General features: G+C 44.5%; 1 protein-coding gene across 1 annotated transcript in view; it reads left to right on the top strand.

Moving 5' to 3' along the window:
• The first annotated feature begins 9,194 nt into the window (after window positions 1-9,194).
• The window catches only part of fermt2 (FERM domain containing kindlin 2), a 117,991-nt gene continuing 105,542 nt past the window's right edge, over window positions 9,195-21,643 (top strand). Inside the window, exons 1-2 of the mRNA XM_063223941.1 lie at window positions 9,195-9,498; window positions 10,799-10,956. Of these exons, the coding sequence (XP_063080011.1) occupies window positions 10,800-10,956 (157 nt within the window). The 5' untranslated portion in view covers window positions 9,195-9,498; window position 10,799. The remainder of the gene's footprint in view (window positions 9,499-10,798; window positions 10,957-21,643) is intronic.

Raw genomic sequence — 21,643 nt, 5'->3', positions numbered from 1 at the left:
TGTTGAAAACTTCATATAAACTGTGTGCTAACTGAAAGCATGACACTCATTGCGTAATGTGTAACATCACATTTATAATATACATTGTGAATTGGAGTTCATTGTGATTTTCAGTTGATTTAGTCTACAAACATAAGATGATGCCTTTATTTCTATGCCGAGTCAATAAACGTATTCATTCCAAAAACGATTACTGTTATCAGACCACTACTTCAGTTATCAGACTTTTCAGCAAAGAATAGCATAATAAACGAATCATTATTTTCACCATTTATTACTAGCTTGCATAATTAACCCCTTCGCATTCCGACAGATTTGCCTGAAAAACGCCTGAAAACGCCTCTCCAAATTGAAATGGTTGCTGTATCCCAACCCTTTGTGCTATTGAGATGAAAACACCCATTTTGGGAAGCAGACACCCTCTAGTCTTGTAATCTATTGTCAGTTTCACTGTAAAGGGTTCTGCTGAAAACTGGGAACTCTTTATATTTTGACGTTTTTGACATTTTTTTCCCCTCGCCAAAGAAAAAAAACATATAGACATACATAGACATTAACACACAGAGGACTGAATGCCCTTCAGAGGGCAATTTGACATGTCTCCAAAAACAAATCAGTAACTCTGTGAGTTTTTGTCATTGAAACATATAAGTCACACCATTAGAAACCTCAGACCTTCCAGATTTCAAACATATATATATATATATATATATATATATATATATATATATATATATATATATATATAAAAAATAAAAAATATATATAAAATAAATTATATAGCTGGCCCAATTTAAAGAAAGTGAAAAGAAATCTTCGCATATTCTGTACTCTCTGCCTGTAGCAGCCACACCTATAGCTATCCACATGTATAGTACCGGTGCTTGAGTGGCTATTCAGAGGTGACAACACGCCCCTTTCAGCTAGGCAAAACAGTGTCCTGCCACAGGACAAAGAGAGTGACAGGGGGGTGTGCTATCAGAGCACATGGAGATTGACAGGGGGGTGTGGCTTATTAGAGGTTTTTCACACCTATCTCATTAGTATTCAAATGAGACAGGCAGTGGCATGACATAGACTTTCTTTTTTGCATTTTGTATGAAAACAACAAAACATTTCTAAATGCCCTTTTTACTTTTATGCAGCCAACACATTTGTTTACAAGATTCAAACTTCAAAAGTCTTGGCTTGATATATTTATTGTGTGTCTTCTTGCCCTTTTTGAAGACCTCTGAAACCTGTTTTTTTTGTACAGTTGTGTTTATACTCAATTTAAATAAAACATGTTTGTATGACATCCAATTTTCTTTCAGATTATTTCTTGTCAGGCTTTTCAGAATACAACCATATATTCCACTTTTGCATAGATGCTTACTGTTAGTTGAAAATACTTGAAAATGTCAGGGTGGTGCAAGCAGCCTAAAAGCCACTGAAAGGCCTTATCCCTCAGAGGGTTAAATAGTCCTTTTACTGTAATGTATCAAATTATAGACATGATGGAACAAAGGCCACAAGTCTGAACAACTTGTATTTCAAATTTGAAAACAAAATATCAACATTTGTGTTTTCTACACCATTTTATATGTGGGTATCCCTAGGCGTTTTTGCAAAGTCCTATTTTTGGAGACCAAAATGTTGTTATTTTCTTATATGCTTTACAATTTTTCCCAGCACAATATTTCAGACTGCCAACATGTTTTTTATTGTTATTTGGTGTGCCCTTGAGACATCTGAATTGGTGGCTTGCTTTCATCAAAAAAATCCCACGGGACTTTATTTCGGTGAAAATGCTCCCTGACTAAAACATTTGACCAACTATGAACATTAGGCCTACTATTTGAACCCTGGTGAATAGCCATTGTTACTATTTCCACCCAGGTGTGAATAGCCATTGTTATTATTTGCACCTTGGTGTGAATAACCATTGCTGCTATTTACACCCGGTTGTAAATAGCCATTGTTGCTATTTGTACCCGGGTGTGAATAGCCATTGTAGCAATTTGCACCCGGGTTTAAAGGAACAGACCACCCTTTTTTGATTTTCACATATTTGCAGTATCTCCAAGCATTATTCATGAATGTGCATATCATTTTTGTCTATGTGTTTGCATTGCCCCGTGTAGCCCCTTAATGCAAGCCTACCTCCTGTGGCACGGTGTAATAGACATTGCAAGTTAACAACTATAGTAAAACACTACTATGACAGTGCATGGGGCCTTTAGTACATTACGGCTTGGTCATTGCCATTCTGGTAACAGCTCATTTTTAATGCCGCGTAGTAATGCAAGTCTATGGTACAAAATGAAACATCATCAAATGTACTTATAAACCACTTTAAAATTAATGTAAAATTCACCAGAGTGTAAAACAGCAATTTAATTCCTTCCAGTGATCACTTGTGGCTTGATACTAAAGTTACCAGTTATTTCCAGTGATTATGCTAAGCTATGCTAATACTTCTGATCCAATAAATATAAGTACTGAAAACACTGAGAAGAAAATGATATGCACATTCATGAATAATGCTGGGAAATACTGCAAATATGTGAAAATAAAAAAGGGTGGTCTGTTCCTTTAACTATAAAAGCAACTGGTGGGTGCCAATAGCAACAATGGCTGTTCACACCCGGGTGTAAATAGCAACAAAGGCTTGCCATTGTTGCTATTGGCATCCCGGTGTGAATAGCCATTGTTGCTATTTGCACCCGGTTGTGAATAGCCATTGTTGTACCAGGGTGTGAATGGCCATTGTAGCTATTTGCACCAGGCTTAACTACAACAGCAATTGGTGCTTGACCTGCTCTTACAGGTTGGGCTCCACCTGATTTCTGAAACACTCCAGCAATATAAAAGAAAAAAAAGAAACAGAATTCGTAATCAATTGCAAACATTTGACCAACTGTCAACATTGCTATTTGCACCTGGGTGTGAATAGCCATTGTTGCTATTTGCACCCGGATGTGAATGGCCGTTGTTGCTATTTACACCCGGGTGTGAATAGCCATTGTTAGCCTATTATTTGCACCTGGGCGGGAATAGCCATTTTTACTATTGCACCCGGGTGTGAATAGCCATTGTTTCTATTTACACCTGGCTCTAACTAAAGCAATGGGGCCATTGACCATTGATCTGATGTTCTTACAGGTTGTGCTCCACCTGGTTTCTGAAACATTCCATTAATAACAAAAAAAAGAGAAACAGAATCATTGATCAATTGCAAACATTTGACCAACTATGAACATTGCTATTTGCACCAAGGTGTGAATAGCCATTGTTGCTATTTGCACCCGGGTGTGAATAGCCATTGTTGCTACTTACACAAGGGAGTCAATAGCCATTGTTTATTTGCACCCTGGTGTCAATAGCCATTGTTGCTATTTGCACCCGGTTATAACTACAACAGTAATTTGGGCTTGACCATTTATCTGATGTTCTTACAGCTTGGGCTCCACTTGGTTTCTGAAATCCTCCAGCAATATGAAAGAAAAAGAGAAACAGAATTAGTAATCAATTTTAAACATTTCACCAACTATGAACATTGGTATTTGTAGCCTACCTGGTTGTGAATAGCCATTGTAGCTATTTGCACCCGGGTGTGAATAGCCATTGTTGCTATTTGTACCCGAGTCATGCCTCACCCGTGCAAGGGGGCAGCCCCCAACGGTGCCCAATAGGGAGCAGCGCAGCGGGACGGTACCTTGTTCAAGGTACCTCACGTTATGGAGGAGGATGGGGGAGAGCACTGGTTAATTACTCCCCCCACCAACCTGGCGGGTCGGGAGACGAACTGACAACCTAACCGCTATGACCTCCCAACCGCTTACCCATGACTGTTACAGCTACTGTTTACAATGCACAGTGTCTGGTGCTTGTATTTACATTTCCTTCACCCCAAAGGGCAACAATCACACATACAGTACTTGGGTTGGCATGAAAAGGTTGCTGTCCCATCAACATTACTTACAGAATTAGGAGACTGTTGACCAAACTCTTCTACTGAGCTGAATGCCACATTTCCTCCGTGTCATTGTCAACATGGCGGCCGTTTAGTGCGTGCAGTGCCCATCATTCAAGCACTGCGTTTTTCCGCCATTGTTAGGGGATCATCCTGGCACTTTCAGTGCACTGGCTCAACATGAGCACCCTAGGAACTGAAACAGAGTGCCCGAAGTGCACAAGTGCATGGATTGAGACACAGGGGGCACTTCTCAAAACCTAGTGCAGTGCACTTCCAAGTGTATCAGCCAAATTAGTCACAGCCAATGATTGGATATTCCATAGAGTTCACCAAAGAGTATCCAATTACTGGGCGTGACTAATTAGGTTGATACACGTGGAATTGCACTGCACTAGGTTTTGAGAAATGCTCAGGGTCTGCGATCCCAGTCAGTCATAGCCTGGTCCTGACCATCCCATAATACTACCATTTCATTTAGTATTTATGGTCTGGCATTTGTTTGCTCTGAAGCGATTGTAGGAAGCAGGAAGTTTGCACTCAGTTATAGTTTGAAATTATTGGACACCTCTCACCCAATCGCTGGCAGTTACTCAACAACAACATAGCGCAGACCAATGGCTCTGGCGCAGATGTGTACGTCATTGTCACGAGCGTTCTCCCCCTTTCGTCCCCACGTGGGGGGCGTATTCGATTATTGGCTGTTTTCTGGGGGGGCGTTGCAATCAAAATTCTACTGCTCCAAGCACTCCACAGAGAAGCACGGCCAGACTACAGTAGTGGAGCCAATCCTTTGGCGGAAGTACGTAGGATGGCTCGCGAGGCTAAGTCAGTCACACCTCCTCCTGGTAGCCTCCAAACTTATAGGCATCTTTCACCTGCAGTGGGCGCAGTCACACAAGTACAAAAATGCAGGCAGTAGCCCCTTAATGCACGCCGTACCTCCTGTGGCATGGTGTAATAGACATTGAAAGTTAACAAATAGTACCACACTACTATGGCAGTGCATGGGGCCTTTAGTAATAGGCTACATTACGACTTGGTCATTGCCATTCTGGTAACAGCTCATTTATAATGCCGTGTCTTAAGGGGTTAAGAAATGGCAAATATACATTAATCACAGGGAATGGCTCCTACAAAACATAAACATAAAACATAACTTGTTTTGCAGTTGCAGTTGCAGCAGCAGCGGTTCTATCCATCTGGGGGCCCGAGGAAACATATAGACATAGGGCCCTCATGGTAGATTTGGCAGGGCCCTAGGCAATTGGTTTTCAAAGTGAGGCCCGGGACCCCTGGGCGGCTGCGTGGGTGTGCTAGGGGGGCCATGGCAGGTTGGTAGGAAAAGTATAGCAAAACATCATATATAATGAAATTAATTGAATAACTAATGTCAAAACTAAGCTAATATTCTCATTACTTAAAACTGCATTATAATAATATACTGCAATTCTCAGAACGTTAATGCTATCGTTATTATTTTATATATCCTAGTAGTAGGGTATTGCCTCACAGACATTGTCTATGGTTGTGAAAGTGGGTGTACAGGAAGAAAATAGCATTGCACGAGCACGGCCCATTTAAGGGGGCCTTTGGCTGTAATATACCAGAATAAGGGGGTCTTGTCAGGGTAAAGATTAGCTGCTGGTACATGTGTGGTGCTGACCATCATACGTGCCACCAGATGGCAGTAGAGATCATTGTTTAACTGGGTCTGCTGTTATGACATGCTGACTACTAAGCTAACTCAATACACATCTCTCATATGCGAGTTTATTCATTGTATTTTTTTACAAAACATATATTGTTAGATACAAATGCATAACCATAACAAAAAATGAAAAGGACAAGGCATAAAACTTCAAAGTTACTCTTGCGCAAACAAATTACACAAATTGAATGATTTAGAATTATTTTAATTATTTAGATGTTTAAAATACTCCAAAATATCAACAACAATGGCCCAGGAGCTCGGAATTTCAACAACAACAAAAAATCACAACTCTTATTTTCAGCATGCATAACATTTAGAACACTTCTGTTCTGTTCTGGGCTGTGTCTCCTCCCTATAGTCTGCAGCACCAGTTCTGCCTAACATCTCTCCTCTCCTCTCCTCTCCTCTCCTCTCCTCTCCTCTCCTCTCCTCTCCTCTCCTCTCTTCCACCCATTCCTCCTCTCCTCTTCCTCCTCTCCCCCGCTACCCATTCCTCTCCTCTCCTCCTCCTCTGGTCTACTCCTCCTTTCCTCTCCTCCTCTACCCATTCATCCTCTCCTCCTCCTCCTCTCCTCTCCTCCACCCATCCCTCCTCTGCTCTCCTCCTCCTCCTCTCCTCTCCTCCTATACCCATTCCTCCCCTCCTCACTTGTTATTCTCCCTCTCCTCTCCTCCTCCACTCTCTTCTCCTCTCCTGCTCTACTCATTCCTCTTCTCCTCTCTTCTTCTCTCCTCTCTTCCTTCGTCTCTACCCATTCCTCCTCTCCTTCCCTACCCATTTCTCATCTCCACTCCTCTCCTCTCAAATATCCTCCCATCTCCTCTCCTCCTCTAACCATTCTCCTCTCTACCATTCCTCCTCTCCTCTCTACCTCTCCTTCTCTACCCATTCCTTCTCCTCTCCTCTCGTACTCTGCCATTCCTCTCTCCTCTTCTCTCCTTTCCTTCTCTACCCATCCCCTTTCTTCTTCTTCTCTTCTCCTGCTCCGCACAGCATCTCTCTGTCGTTCTGTTTACAGCATAATTAAAACACGGCCTATAAAAGGTAATACCTCCACTGCCAGACATGAGCAGAGCTGCTGCTGGGGCTTGGACATGGAAATACGGGGAGAGAGAGAGAGAGAGAGAGAGAGAGAGAGAGAGAGAGAGAGAGAGAGAGAGAGAGAGAGAGAGAGAGAGAGAGAGAGAGAGAGAGAGAATGTACGAGTGACGGAATGAAAGGCTGTGGTGTGTGTTTGCGGGCATGTGCAAGTGCATGTAAGACAGACAGAGAATGTGTGTGTTTAGATGTGTGTGTGAGAGAGAGAGAGAGAGAGAGAGAGAGAGAGAGAGAGAGAGAGAGAGAGAGAGGCAGAGAGAGAGAGAGAGAGAGAGAGAGAAAGAGAGAGAGAGAGAGAGAGAGAGAGAGAGAGAGAGGCAGAGCAGGGTTATAAATTGCTTTGATGCAGACCCAGGCCGAATTCCTGGGCTGGAGACTGAAGGTAGACGTAAGCAGCCAGGGGTACAGAAGGAGAGAGAGAGAGCGAGAGCGAGAGCGAGAGAGAGCTTAGAGTTAGGCAAGGCCTCAGAACTGGACTGGTAATCTGGCATACAGGGCTTTTTCCAGGTCGGCCAACAGTCCTCAGGGGCCGTTGCTGATGCTTTTGTTTTTGTTTTTCCCTTAAAGACTGGTCCACCATTTTGACGGGGTGGCTCATTGGTCCATCTTAATAGACAATGGACTGAGCCTTATCATAGAAAAGGTCGGAGAAATAATATTGTAGAAAAGAAGGTGGGCCTCTTCGGGGCTGGTCTACATCAAAAATGCCTGAGCCGAAATGTTTCCCCCAGTCCAGCTCTGCAAGTCAAGGCCTAATGCCTCTCTGACACTCCGAAGAGAGGCTATGCACTGCTGCCTGGAGAGAGAGAGGGATGAAGAGAAGAAATAAAAGAAAAAAGTGGAAGGGGGTGCAGTGAGAAAACAGATGGAGTGAGTAAGCCAGAAACAACAGAAGAGTTAGAGAGAGACAAGAGGGAAAGAAAGACAAAAAGTGACAGATTTGTACAGCTACAAATGGGAGGGAAAGAGAGTACAGGACAGAATGCGAGCGAGAGAATAGGATGCCAATGGCTGTTTTAGGGGGTGCAGAATCTCATGGAAAAACAGAGGAGACTGACAGAGAGCCAAACCGCACATTCCCGCCGCTTTAAATGCTCTGAAATGTACTACGTCGCGGTCTTGAGATCTAAAACTGGAGAACAGCAGGAATCTCTATCCACTGTCAAGCCCAAACGACACTCCAAATGAAACTCGCTGTAAAATACGCGCCCTAGCTTGAACAGTATAGCCGGAGAGGTCACTCAGCTTACGAATGCATAGCATTATTTTGGACACGTCATGAACGTTTCGCTGCAGCTAGGGAGCACAAGGTCAGGATTCAAGAATCAGAGGAGAAAATGGCTTCTCTGTAGCAGATTTTTGTGTGGTTGCCAGGACATCCCTTTAAAGCTTTGTGCGGTTCCACATGGCACATGTAGAAAAAAATGCAGCCTGTGAGCTCAGACTGAGTTTTCATAAGTTGTTGGAAAATGAACAGTGGGGAATAATTTTGACTGATGCTTCTGTTGAATTTTGCTCTGAGGCTGAACAAAAAAGGTAGAGTGTGTGCGCAATAGAAAGAGGGGATGCCTCTTTTTCTCTCCTTTTACGAACACCGTGTTCCAGAGAAAAATGAATAGCCCTAGAGTTTGGAGGCAAATATCGTGCAGTCCTTGTAAGGGTTCAAAACGGAATTAAGGAAGATGATGGGCAGAAACCATTTCTGATAAATTCAGTGAAATTGCAGGAGAGTTGGCACACAGACCTAAAAGTAGATAATGCGAATCACATGTTACCAAGTCTTTTAGTTACTGGAGATTTTTCTTGTGACACTTTTCTATTCTTTTGCTTTATTCAGCATAATTGAGTAGCCTACACTATTACTCAACCAAATGGCATTGCTCTGGAGGTTGCGCTCACTCACCGAGTTACATAAATAAGATAGTATCGCTGTGATGCTTTGATGTTTATATTATAGTGACTAACGGTGTGTAAATTTCAAGACGAGTAGCCAACTGCGTTCCCCGGATGAACCGCCGCAACCTCGGTACCATATTCCCTTAAATGGCAGCGTGAGCAGCGGTCACTACGTCCCCCCTACGCCGAAGCCCATCAACTGTTGAATCTGTCCCGTAGCCTAACAGCCTGAAACTCGCCTAGCATTTGAAGAAATCCTTAATTGGGCTGCACCGGGAACGCAGCCCGCGGAGACCATGCGATTTGCTGATTTCTTTAGTATGAAATTAATCGATTGTAGGGTTGTATGAAAAACTAAATGCTACAACTTCAAGTAGCCCACCCCCTCTTTATATTCAAGTCACAAGCAGCGGGCCACGAAGTCTTTTAAAATCCACAAAAAACATAGCCCAACAAACGGCTGAAGTTATTAATATTTAATGCGTCTTTGTGCGCTACAATGGAGAAAGCGACTAGGGGGCAGCGAACGGCTGTGATCTGGCAGGGGTGAAGCTATAGCGTTTGAAAGGAAAAGTAGGATTGAAGGCAGCAGTGACGTTATCTGCTGGAAAAGCAGAGGGAGGGAGTGAGAAAGAGACGGACACAGGGACTCACTGGGCTCCATTAGCTCAAAGCCTGAGGAGACACTTTGGGATACTTCGGCTGGAAGAGTTCTTTGGATTTTTCGTCCCGTTTAGGTTGAATATATGGTTTTAAGCAAGAAAAACTTGTTGACTGTTGACGTATTGGAAGTTTAAGAGGTTAATCCGGTTCTGGGTTGGTGTATTTGTGAAGGTGAGTGGACGTTTTTAATATATTTTCCCTCTTGCTTTAGCTTGCGTAGCCTGTCCCTTCCTTTTGCGCACAGATCTCGCGGACTGGCAAGCATACAAAATGCTCACCGGTTGCACTTCCTGTGCCGAGTTTAAATCCTTTAAAGTGTTTGTGTAGATTAAACAACTACCAACGAACTTTACCCTCACTAAATCGCCGAGATATTCCTTCTGTGCAGTCTACCCATGGCCAACTGAGTTGGCGTTGAGTTCTAGTGCAGTTGCTTACGTAATCAGACCCATATTTCCCCTTTATCTTTTTACCGTTAGATAAAGCAGGTGAGAAGCGCGTTCGTGGCGATAGTCTATGAAACAAGGTCAAGTCGAGCTAAGTTAAGTTTGCAGTTTTTAATAGTGTCGCATTCCTTAGCCTGTGCTTTATTTCATGTTTACTCAATGACGCAGTACGACTTCGGTCTATTTTACTTTGTGTTAATGTTAAATTTGGTCATAAGTTCTAAACAAGAGCAAACATATTTAGGTCAGCCTGTCAATATCTTTGAAAACTCCGATTTCATGCAGTCATGTCAGTATAGTCGGCTAGCCTAGATCTCCTGGGCGCAGCCTAACAAACGGCACCAGGCCTCTTCTTTTAACACCTTTTAACAGCAACATTGTGTCTAGCTGACATCTGCAAAATCACAGCAGAGTGCAAAGTCACACAGTTGCTTCCCTTCCTTTTGTTTTAAGTGGACGTGTACGGCAGAGGCTCTGTCAGGTCAGAAAGGCCAATCTGAAGTTTGAATGATCAACATGTGAACACAGCCTACGTGCCGGTTGTTGTTGACCAATTGTATGCTTCTTCTTCCTCTGTGTGTGTGTGTGTGTGTGTGTGTGTGTGTGTGTGTGTGTGTGTGTGTGTGTGTGTGTGTGTGTGTGGTGGCTCAGGATGCAATGTGCAATAATGTGTTAGGCCTGTTAGGTCCGAGTGTATGTTTTGTATTTGTGTATTCATATTCATTGTATTCATGTTGAGAGAGAGAGAGAGAGAGAGAGAGAGAGAGAGAGAGAGAGAGAGAGAGAGAGAGAGAGAGAGAGAGAGAGAGAGAGAGAGAGAGGGTGTGTGTAGGCCTATGTGAACTGATTCAAGGCTAATTGCTGTAGGCCTACTCAAATTTGTGCTATATGTTTGGCTTACTGCAATGTGCAATTAGGTAATAATGTGTGGATTAGGTCTTTGTGTATGTTGTGTATTTGACTTATGTAGGCTGTCAGACACCTTCATTTGCCTCTGGGTTAATAAAAGTCCTCTGCTCTACTAGGATGGCGCTAGACGGTATACGGATGCCTGATGGCTGCTACGCCGATGGGACGTGGGAGCTGAAGATGCACGTGACGGACCTGCACAAGGACGTCTCTCTGCGGGTCACCGGGGAGATTCACATCGGCGGGGTCATGCTCAAACTCGTGGAAGAGCTCGGTAAGAAGAACATGCTGCTACTGCTGCTGCTGATGATGATGATGATGATGATGATGATGATGATGATGATCATGATGATGATGATCATGTGTGTGTGTTTTTGCGTGATGTGATGATCAGAGGGGTATACTAAGAAGCTGGTTCAGGAGTAAACCAGGTTAAGTTAAGAGGTAAAACGTCTAATAGAAGAGTCTGGATTCCTCATTTTCTTAAGGTTAAGTTAAGAGGTAAAACATCTAATAGAAGACCCTGGCTCTTCTATGTGATGATTTACCTCTTTACTTAACCTGGTTTACTCCTGAACCAGATTTGTAGTATAGGCCCCAGGCCAGGCGGGTCTGTCTGTGTTAGTGTGCCTGAGTTATTCATCTTTGTGGGTGTTTTCTTGGTGCCAGGTTGTTGAGGGGTGGTTGGGAGGTTCACATCGGCGGGATCATGCTCAAGCTCATGGAGGAGCTTGGTAAGATGAACACGGTGCTGGTGTGTGTGTGTGCGTGTGTGTGTGCGTGTGTGCGTGTGTGTGTGTGTGTGTGCGCGCGCGTGTGTGTGCGCGCATGTGATGTGATGATCAGATCTGTCTGTGTTAGTGCGCCTGAGTTGTTCATCTTTGTGGGTGTTTTCTTGGCCCCCTGTTGATGTGGGCTGGGAGTCAAGGCCCTGTGCTTTACAGGGGCGTTTCAAAGTATGTGGGTGCTCATGGCAAAGAGATGGACTAGGGGGTCCCCCTCAAGAGGGCTTTTGATTGCAGCTTCATTGCACTGAACCCCTTGCTGCGCACTCTTCAACCTCTGATTGTTGGGAACTGCTGTTGGTAAAAAAAATGAGCTTACGTGGTTGGCTGCTTAGCATCTTTCCCCTCCTCACATCACGAATGTTTGTAAGTGTGAAATCTAAGTTATGTATTGCGTAGTTTGCTTGCCTGGCTGGGCTGTGGCTTACAGAGTGGGAGTCAAGTCCCTGTGCTGCTGTGCAGTCCAGGGAGCAAACAAAGTTAACGCCAAGTCTTGCTACTATACTGTGCTGTGCAACACTGTGTGCATTGCATTCCTCAGCTGGTACTCTGTTAGCTCCCCTTGATGTTGAAACATCTCATCTCATCCCATTTCATCACATGACTGAGCTCCTCTCCACTCCTCAGCCAGGCAGGCAGGCAGGCAGGCAGGGCAGGCGCATGCTGGAAAATGCTGTGAATTGGAGACATGAGCTTGTGATTAAGCTACAAACTTGCAATAAGCATCTGGCAAGAAAGAAACTGAGTTGCAAACTCACAGCAGCCTGCCTCCCTGCCTGGCCTACAGGGCAGCCATGGCCTAACAGTTAGGGAGATGGACTTAAGATCAGAAGGTTGCAGGTTCAAATCGCACCCTTACCTCTCCCCACTACATCTCCATCCATGGCTGAAGTGCCCTTGAGTAAGGCACTAATCCCTGTAGTGCTCTAGGGACCGCAACCAACACCTTGTAAAATATCTGTAAGTCGCTTTTGATAAACGCATCAGCCAAATGTAAGTGTAAAAGCCTGCCTGCTCGCTCGGCAGCCTGCGTGTCCAGGGTAGAGTGTCCCCAGGGCACCAACCCCCCGTGGAGTACAGTGGAACCGTACTGTCGAGTCAGAGAGGCGTGGGAAAGAGTTCCTGTTGTGGTCCAAAAGAGTTGAGAAACTGAACAGCTAAACTCTTACATGGTCTGGCTGACTGAGTCTTCACACTTCCCAGTTCGGGCTGCACGATTATGAAAAAAGTATAATCGCGATTATTTTGATCAAAATTGTAATCACAATTATTAATCCCAATTATTGAACAACAATTAACAACTGTTAAAACATTTTTGCAGATTTTTTTTGCATTTCATGTCAGCATATTCTGGCTTCAAGGATGCCCAAATGCAGATCACTATTGTCACGATTAAAACCAGATTGAAATCACGATTTCGATATTATGATTGTCAATGAATTGTGCAGCCCTAGTCACAGTCTATTTCTATCATAGGTTGTGATTAGTCTATGTCTCAGTCAGACATAAGTCAGCTGCAGCCTGTTTTGTAGTGTAGAGTCCTCTAGTCCCCTGCTTGCATAATAAGATGCACAGTATTTTGTGTTGGTGGGATATCATGGCAACCAACCAAATCGACTAAACTGAAATCCCTCAAATGCTCCACATGCCATAACTGTGCAAAAAATGCTTCGTTCCACAAATGGTTTCCGGTCCAGGGGACCCTGTGGGGACACTGTGCTCCGGGGACCCTGCACTGTGCATAACTGGACAACTGCTAATTGAAGCCTGCGTTTGTTTGTTGTGGGCCCACAGCTTTTAGCGCCATGGCCCTTGTGCCTGAGAATGCCAGTTTGTGGAAAGAAAGGAAAGGAAAGACAAGAAGAATGCCTCTTGGTCCCACAGCCACATCATAGGAGACTCTGATGCCTGACTCTGACAACCCTAACCCCAGGCCTTTTTGCCCTCAGCAGGGAAGAAATCATGCTGCCGTTTATGGGGAGGTTTTGGTGAGCTTTTCTAAGCAGGATGGCACGCATGTTTGTGGGTGATTGAAATTGTTTTGTTTTTCACAGTTTAGTTTAATCAAAATCAGCTTTACTTGGCAAAAATACACTTCCATGTGTGAGAAACTTGTATCTGTTACATGTTGCTCCCCTACTGTTAAGCATAAACATGATGAGAAAATCATTTATTTACATCTAGTCATTGACCCAACATATAATATGAAATGCATGGGTTCGGTGTCTTACAATGGAGGAGGCACAGTGTGGTCTTGAATTACCCAGTACAGTTTGGCATGGTGCAGTCTTGCATTAACCAACGGTTGAGCAGAGAGCATTGGGCAGTTAATCATCTGCAGCTTTGTAATCTCTCGGTCCAGTCCAGCCAGCCAGTCCGTGCTCTGCTGTTAGCTCTGCTCTGAGCCCTTGACCTTGGTGGCTATTTAGCACGTGCTGTATAATGGGCACTCTAGCTATGGCCATCTCCACCAGCACCACCAGGCTACATGGCACAACGGACTGACCAATGCTGAAAGGGTTAAGTGGAGAAGTGTGCGTGTGTGTGCGTGTGCGTGTGCGTGCGCGTGCGTGTGCGTGTGCGTGCGTGTGCGTGTGCGTGTGTGTGTGTGTGTGTGTGTGTGTGTGTGTGTGTGTGTGTGTGTGTATCAGCAGCTAAGAGCCTGTGATATGTTTTCAGGGTCAAAATGACTGACCACATTAAGCAAATCAGCTTTTCCTCTTTAGTTAACAACACAGTGTACTACGGGGACTGCAGTGCTGTGTTGTGGTTGCTATAGGCTGCTCGCGCTATGTGGGCTTGTGTGCTGTGTTTTGGTTGCTGTATTGGCACTATGTGGGATTCAATGCTGTTACCATACTCAGAGTACCTCAGTCATGGAGGAGGATGGAGGACAGCACTGATTAGGCCTAATTACTCCCCCCACCAACCTGGCGGGAATTGAACCGGCTACCTTTGGGCTGCAAGTCTGACTCACTAACAGCGTACTCATGATGACTGCCCACATACTAACAGCACTATGTGGGCTTGTGTCAAAGAAAGTGGATGTAACCAAGAAGCGTCATTTTGTTTCCTTTCCGGTATCCACTTTATGTCGGGTGAACGCCCCTTTAGGAGACCTTCGGTTAGGAGACCTTCGGAGTCCTGAGGTTGAGAATCAATGAAGTCCCCTTAGCGCTGTAGATGGCGGTAGCGCACGTCTTGCGCAAACACCTCAAAAAGAGAAGAAGAAGTAGGGGACAACGCCCCCTTAGGAGACCCAACTTGAGCACACGCTTTTGCATTGAGTGGGCGTGGTTTGCGATATCTTTGTTTGATTCAGTATTTTTGCTTGTGTGCTGTGTTTTGGATTCTCTATTAGCACCATGTGGGCTTGTGTGCAGTGTCTTGGTTGCTACTGTATGTTAGTACTATGTGGTCTTCACTGCTGTGTTGCGGTTGCTATTGGCTTCTAGTGAAGTGAAAGTGAAATCCCACCTGGGAAACTCCCATTATCATTGTGACCACAGTAGTCCACAGCACACTGGGCTGAAAGATAGCAGGCTTTTGGGTCTGCCAAATCAGACACGGGGGCAGTAGCCTAACATTTCACATTTGCCAGGTCATAATAATTGTGAATTGTTTTGACAGCTTCGGGCATGGAATGGTTTCCTGTTTGCAGAGCTGGAACGATACACTCAACTCACTATTAGGTTCATATCACGATTTTGGACCTACGGTTCGATACACCCCAAAGTTTATCTTTCAAAATGAATATCTATCTTTTTCCACATTTGAAGCTTGCATGAAGGGTAACAGAACTTTGAGAGGGTGTATCACTATACTGCCTTCTCGCACTGCGAGAAGTATCATGACTCTGTGTATCACAATGTGCAGAGTGCAAGAGACAAAGGTGGAGCATAGAGGGTATAGCAAAGTAGATATTTATTGTTATCCTATGCAAACTTATAGTGGGATGTTATTCACAACAGCCAACCGATGCACAGAGCTAAGTATAGAGCAGAATGCATTTTGTTGTCTCCACATGTCCACATGTACATTGTAAACTATGCACACGTGTGGGCAATCAGATTTTTATTGCATGTCACTAATCAGTACAACGTGTATGCAGCGAACAAAAATAGTCAAGAACATTATGGGATATAGGAATACATCTATGCAGTATCTGCTGTAAGTATGCCATCTAGTATAAGAATAGCTGAGTAGGCTTATTGTATAGGAGCATGCTTCAATAAGAGCACACTCATAGCAGCATGTAGGCATGTAGTGCTAGGGAGTTAAATGGGCGTGTTGGCTGGTCTGGCATGTGAGAGACGTGGTGGGCCCCACTGCCTTAAAAGGGCGTGTGTACTAGCCTTTCATGTTTAAGACGCAGCAGTCGTGGCCTAATGGGTAAAGAGATGAATTTTAGATAAGTGGTTGCCGGTTCAAATCCCACTCTTCCAACTCTACCTTACTCCATGGCTGAAGTGCCCTTTAGCAAGTCACCCAACCCTAGGTTACTCTAGGGACTGTTGTCCTGTAAATAAAATACTGACTGTAAGTCGCTGGATATAAAAGCATCAGCTAAGTGTAATGTAATGTAACGTAAGACACAATGGGCCCCAATGAGTTAAAGGGGGCGTGTTGGCTTGTCCTGTAAGACGTGGTGGGCACCACTCACTTAAAGGGGAGTGTGTGCTAGCCTTTCTTGTTTAAGGAGCTGATTATACGTGAGCTGATTACATATATGTGGATATATTTAAATGCGGATGTTTTTTATCCATTTACGTGTAAACACAACATGTAGATAAAAAAATACAAACTCTGGAATATTTTTAAAACCAGAGTTTCGAAATACACATTCTAAAACTCACATTCTAAAACACACAAGAGGCCTAAACCAATGCATTTTCAAATACATCCACAAACGCGTAAACGGCTTCCAAGACGCAGCAGACCCCAGTGACTAAAAGACGGCCATGTGTAGAACCTGGTGGGCCCCACTAACTTAAAGGAGGCGTGTTGGCTGGCCAGGCAAGTTTAAGACTTTGTGGGCCCCACTGAGTTCTAAAGAGGGTATGTAGGATGGCATGTGTGGGACATGGGCCCCAGATAGTATGAATGGCCTCTCCCTCTAGTCAAGGCCAGATGGCAACCATTAGCCCAGCTCTACTGAGCATTAGCTTACCTGGAGGAGGAGCAAGGAGTAGAATATAGCAGAGGAGCGATAGCATTGCTGATGGGGGGTGAAGAGTAGAGTAGAGTAGAGAGTAGGGTATCATTTATTGATCCCAGGGGGAAATCAAGGTGTCAAGGAGAAGAAAGAGGAGAAAGAGGAGGTGGAGGAGATGTGAGGAGGTAGAGGAGATGAGTGATAGCATTTCTGATAGGGCTGATGAGGAACATTCATTTACCTGGAGGAGGATGAAGAGATGTGAGAGGTGGAGGAGATGAGTGTTAGCATTGTTGGTGGGGGGTGAGGAGAATGCATGTGGTGGCTATTATTTGTTTACTTTATCATTTGTTTAGCTGTGGCTGTTATTTGTTTACTTCATCATTTGTTTACCTGTGGGCCCCGGTAAGATGGGTCCCTGCTGGATACCACTGGTCTGGGCTCCAGCTGGCCTGTCTGTCTGTCTGTCTGTCTGAACCATATTCTTTAGTGTGAGAGACAGCAGAAAGAAGTGCAAGTAGGCTGTATGGGTGCTGTCCCTCCCCAGGTGGAGGTGACCGGAGGCTAGCTGATGCCAGGTCACGATAAACCGTGTTGTCACCACACGCATCCCATCTCTGCTGTCACCTGTGCCGCTGACTGCTTTTCCCAGGCCCAGGGCAAGGTCACCTGAATGGGCCCAAAAATCAGAGAATGTGCTCACATCAGTAACACAGGTGCTGGACCAATCAGAAGATGCCTTGATGGAAAAAAATGGTGTTGCAGACTTTTAGAATTTCATCTGAAAGGCCACCCCATCCAATTCATACAATGTATTGAGGGCGCAATTCTTGACCCCCTATCGCCACCTGGGCCCGGGACGACTGGCCTCTTTGCGTCATTCCGCCTCCTTTTATCTATGGCTGTCACCACACTCATCATAAAAATGAAAAAGGGGTTTCACCTGAAATGTTACGCAAAATATAATAAAGTGGCAGCAGATAAATCCTGGTTGACTTTTTCAGACTTCTTTCATTTTTATCTAGTCATTTGGTTGTGCTGCTCCCAGGTCAGACGTTTCTGCATGTGCAGGTTTTAAACTACTGCTGTCACCACACTTATCTCTGTTGTCACCACACTCCTATCTCACACATTGTTGTGACTAACACACCGCCATCCACACACCGGCCTGCCAGGGGACACACAGCTGTTTTCTGCAAACAGCACAGCAGCTGTGTTTGTTTGGCGGCCGAGTGCCTACTGTCTCACACACACACACACACACACACACACACACACCGTCACCCCAGAGGAGAGAGCTGCTTTTGGTATAGACAGAGCCATGTAAGAGTTAGGCTAATCCCACTGACCTCTGTGTTCCATTTTTACATAAAGATGGCAGCTCCAAAGATGGAGCCTTACACACAAATCGCCATTGACATAGTTCCAAAAATAGTTCCCGGAAGTGAATGTTTAGCACAAAAGGTGCTGTAAAGGCAAATATAATTCATGTTAATTCATTCTCCTGTCATCTTTGCTTATGTAGTGGTTCGGTTTTAGTCTAGTGAAAAGAAATCTGCTGCCTAGAATTACTTGAACTACATGAATCACGTCACCAACCAACTTCCTCTACCCTGGTTGTCACAACTCTGAATTCCATTACTCTGGGTAAAGGGTTTGAACTTGATGCAGTATGATGCTATTGTCTGTTTTGACAAATATCCACGTCATAAAGTCTTAAGCGCTTGTTTATGTTAATGCTGTGGTGTTTGCGGTGGTATTTTTGACATCTCAAGATGGGTAATGCCTTGACATGCAGGTGGTGTTTATGTTGGCAACATGGCAACAGGATTTCCTTCTTTCAATTTGTCTTGGAAATGTGTGACATTATTATTGTCCCAGGAGGATGTGTGGCTGGCAAAGTGATCCTATTTTAGTCCACCTATTACACACACACACACACACACACACACACACACACACACACACACACACACACACACCCTCTCTCTCCCGCCCTGACCGACATTCCCCAGTCAGTCATGTTGCCGCCGCCTCTGGAATGCTCAGCAGTAGTAGTGTGGTCACATGGGCCACATGGGGTCACGTGATTGGTTAATGGGGGTGAAGTGGGCGGAGCCGGTCATAGGTCAGTGTTTTGGACTGCCAAGATACTTGGGTTCTCTTGCACACTCGCACACTTAGTTTTCGTGTGTGTGTGCGTGTGTGTGCGTGTGTGTGCGTGTGTGTGCGTGTGCGTGTGTGTGCGCGCATGCACGCTCATGTCCCACTTTCATAGTGAATGGCTGATCTTTAACTTGCCGATGATGACACAGTTACTACCGCTAGCTCAATGTTGACATACTGTCCTAAGAAGGCAGAGTGCAGTATCTGGATGTTTTGTGAAAATTAAGACTGAAAATGGTCTTCATTACACCTCTTTTATCTTGTGATGAAGCCTTAAGGGGGATTCATACTTGTCGTGAGTGGCGCTAGTCTCCTTCATACTTCACTCACGACGATGGCGCGCGCCGTCACGTGACCTAAAATTTCGACACGCCCCCCGTCGTAAGCTCAAAATTCGGCGCGTGTCGCAACGTCGTGCACACGAGGATTTTTCTAACTTGTCGTGCGCCACCAGCGACCATGCAGGTAGGCAGACAAAGCAGGAGTTGCGAAGAGAGGCTACAACTACTGTAGGCTACTACAGAATGGATCCTGCACCAGTTTGAGGATAATAAAATGTCATAGAGAGTTATTTTATCTTCTCTCTTAAATGTTGTTCAGTGAAACAATTGTTTACTTTGTTCAGAAGCACGTTGTGTTCGGCGATCTATTTATAAATTCTGCCGCCAGAACAATGCTCTCACATGGTCTTGGAATGATCTGGCAATGTAGGCTAGGCTACAACAAAAAAATATATGTTTCAATGTGGTAAGTCACAAGTCAGACGTTCAGTAGCCCTACAGCAGCCGTGTTTGGCTTTCTATTTTATACATCAGTAGAACTCACGCTGCGAGTTGCGAAAAATACTGCAGTTTCTCTCATGAACAGCAGAGGGCACTTCCGACAATGCGAGCAAGGCGCTTTTGAAGTATGAATAGTCTGTCGCAAGTGATGACGTCATTAATGGTTCTCGCGCCACTCGCGACAAAGTGCGCACGTGAAGTATGCAGAGCCCTTTATGCTCCACATGTGTCTCGTTTTAGAGATATTGCTTTGTCAGATTTGCAGTTAGCTACAATATCCAACCTAATGCCAATACTTTGAAGGTCTTTTTCTCAGTTTCACTGTTGGCGTAGTTACTGCACCTTTATAGAACAGTATACAGCACCAGCCATTTTTAAGACACTTCCTTTCAAAGTGGAGATATACAAGTAGCAGACACCTCCTGCTCTGCCCCGTCACTGTGTGGATTGCAGTTCTCCTGTTTTGTTGCATTGTGTTTGTGAACGCGGGCAGCAGGGGAAATAGCAGCTACAGAAATAGCAGTCAACTCTGAGAAGTAATTACGACGCTTTTGGCCTCGCTGCACTTTGCTGAACAGTAGAGGCGGCCACGGCCACACAAGCCAGCAGACACAGCAGCCAGCGCAGATAAACATCAGTGGCTCCATGAAGGGGTCTTTGTCCAGCGCCCCCACTTCTCTCCTATACGCAAAGAGATATTTAAGCCAGTTCAATGCAATTTTCCCAAAGCTTTTTTTGAATTTAAAAAAAGACAAACACTTAAAACCAAGCTTAACCAAATTAATTCCATAAACCAGGGATATTAACTGAGAGGTGCAACAAAAACACATTTGAATATCTTTGAAGCTGGATAATATATAGGGTTTTGAAAAAGAGCTCCCAACATCCTATGAGTCTTCCACCTCTGTGAAAACCTCCACAAGTTCCTACCTGCTTTAGACTTTACCATTTAGTGGTGGCACCAGTCTTACGGATCACAGTTTGCATAATCTACGCCTTTAAGAGTGCTCATGTGTTCTGGCCAATGTGCAGGTCCCTTCCCTCAGTGCATAGCTATGTGCCTTTTACGACCATGCCAAACAAGAGGCACGCATGACGTGAGGGACAGGGGGAAAGAAAGAATGCAGGCATTGGACTGCACTTGTGGCAGCGATGTGAGCGTGATGTGTGATTTTAAATGATGCGGCCAGGAATAGGGTGTTCTGAGTATGCAGCCGCTGGACACTGACGGCAGTGTGACGTATCTTTTTTGAATGATGCGGCAGCGAGGAGTATGCTGCAATGGGTGCAGTGTGTCATTAGGGCTGTAACAATAAACTCAACTCATGATTCAGTTCGTATCATGATTTTTTTGACCCAATGTTCGATAAACCCCATGATAATTTGTATGTATCTTTTTCATGATTGTCTATAGGTAGAATAGGTTGCAAGAGGCTACCCATGATTTTTTTAAAGGTAAAAAAAACCCGATGATGTTGATTTTGAAGCTTGGAAACTCTATCCCATCATTTCATGCTGTTGTTTTCTGGACTAAAGCGTAGCAGAACCATGAACGAGCGTATCACAATGTTGCCTTCTTGCATCACGATACAGTGGCTCATGACGTATCACGATTTATTGGTTTGATACAATATCGTTACAGGGCTAGTATGCATACACGGGACACATGAGATGGCGGTGACGTCTGCTTTTGAAATGATGCGGCCAGAAATGTGGTGTAGCCCAAGTGTTGTGAGTGTGCATACATTGAGCACTGAGCAGAATTGAAGTGGTGACGTCACATTTTAAAATGATGTGGTCTGGAAATTTGCAGTAAGCATGCAAATATGCGTGCCATGCATTCATGGTGGTGTAACTTTTTTCCAATCTTTTTTTTAATGCTTTTACTGTACGTGTGCTTCCAGCCAAAAGTATTTTAAGCAACATGACGTATGTTGTTCAACTTATACATTAGGAGGTAGAGTACGTATTGAGCGTTTTAAAGTACCAGCATGTGTGCTTTGAACTGAAGAATGACGTAGGCCCTTTCAACAAGGCATTCAGCTGACTGCTTAGAGCATTTTGTGTGTGTAC

The sequence above is a fragment of the Engraulis encrasicolus genome, chromosome 19 (assembly GCF_034702125.1).
Source record: "Engraulis encrasicolus isolate BLACKSEA-1 chromosome 19, IST_EnEncr_1.0, whole genome shotgun sequence".
Lineage (NCBI taxonomy): Eukaryota > Metazoa > Chordata > Actinopteri > Clupeiformes > Engraulidae > Engraulis > Engraulis encrasicolus.
This window is presented reverse-complemented; position numbering and strand designations above follow the sequence as displayed.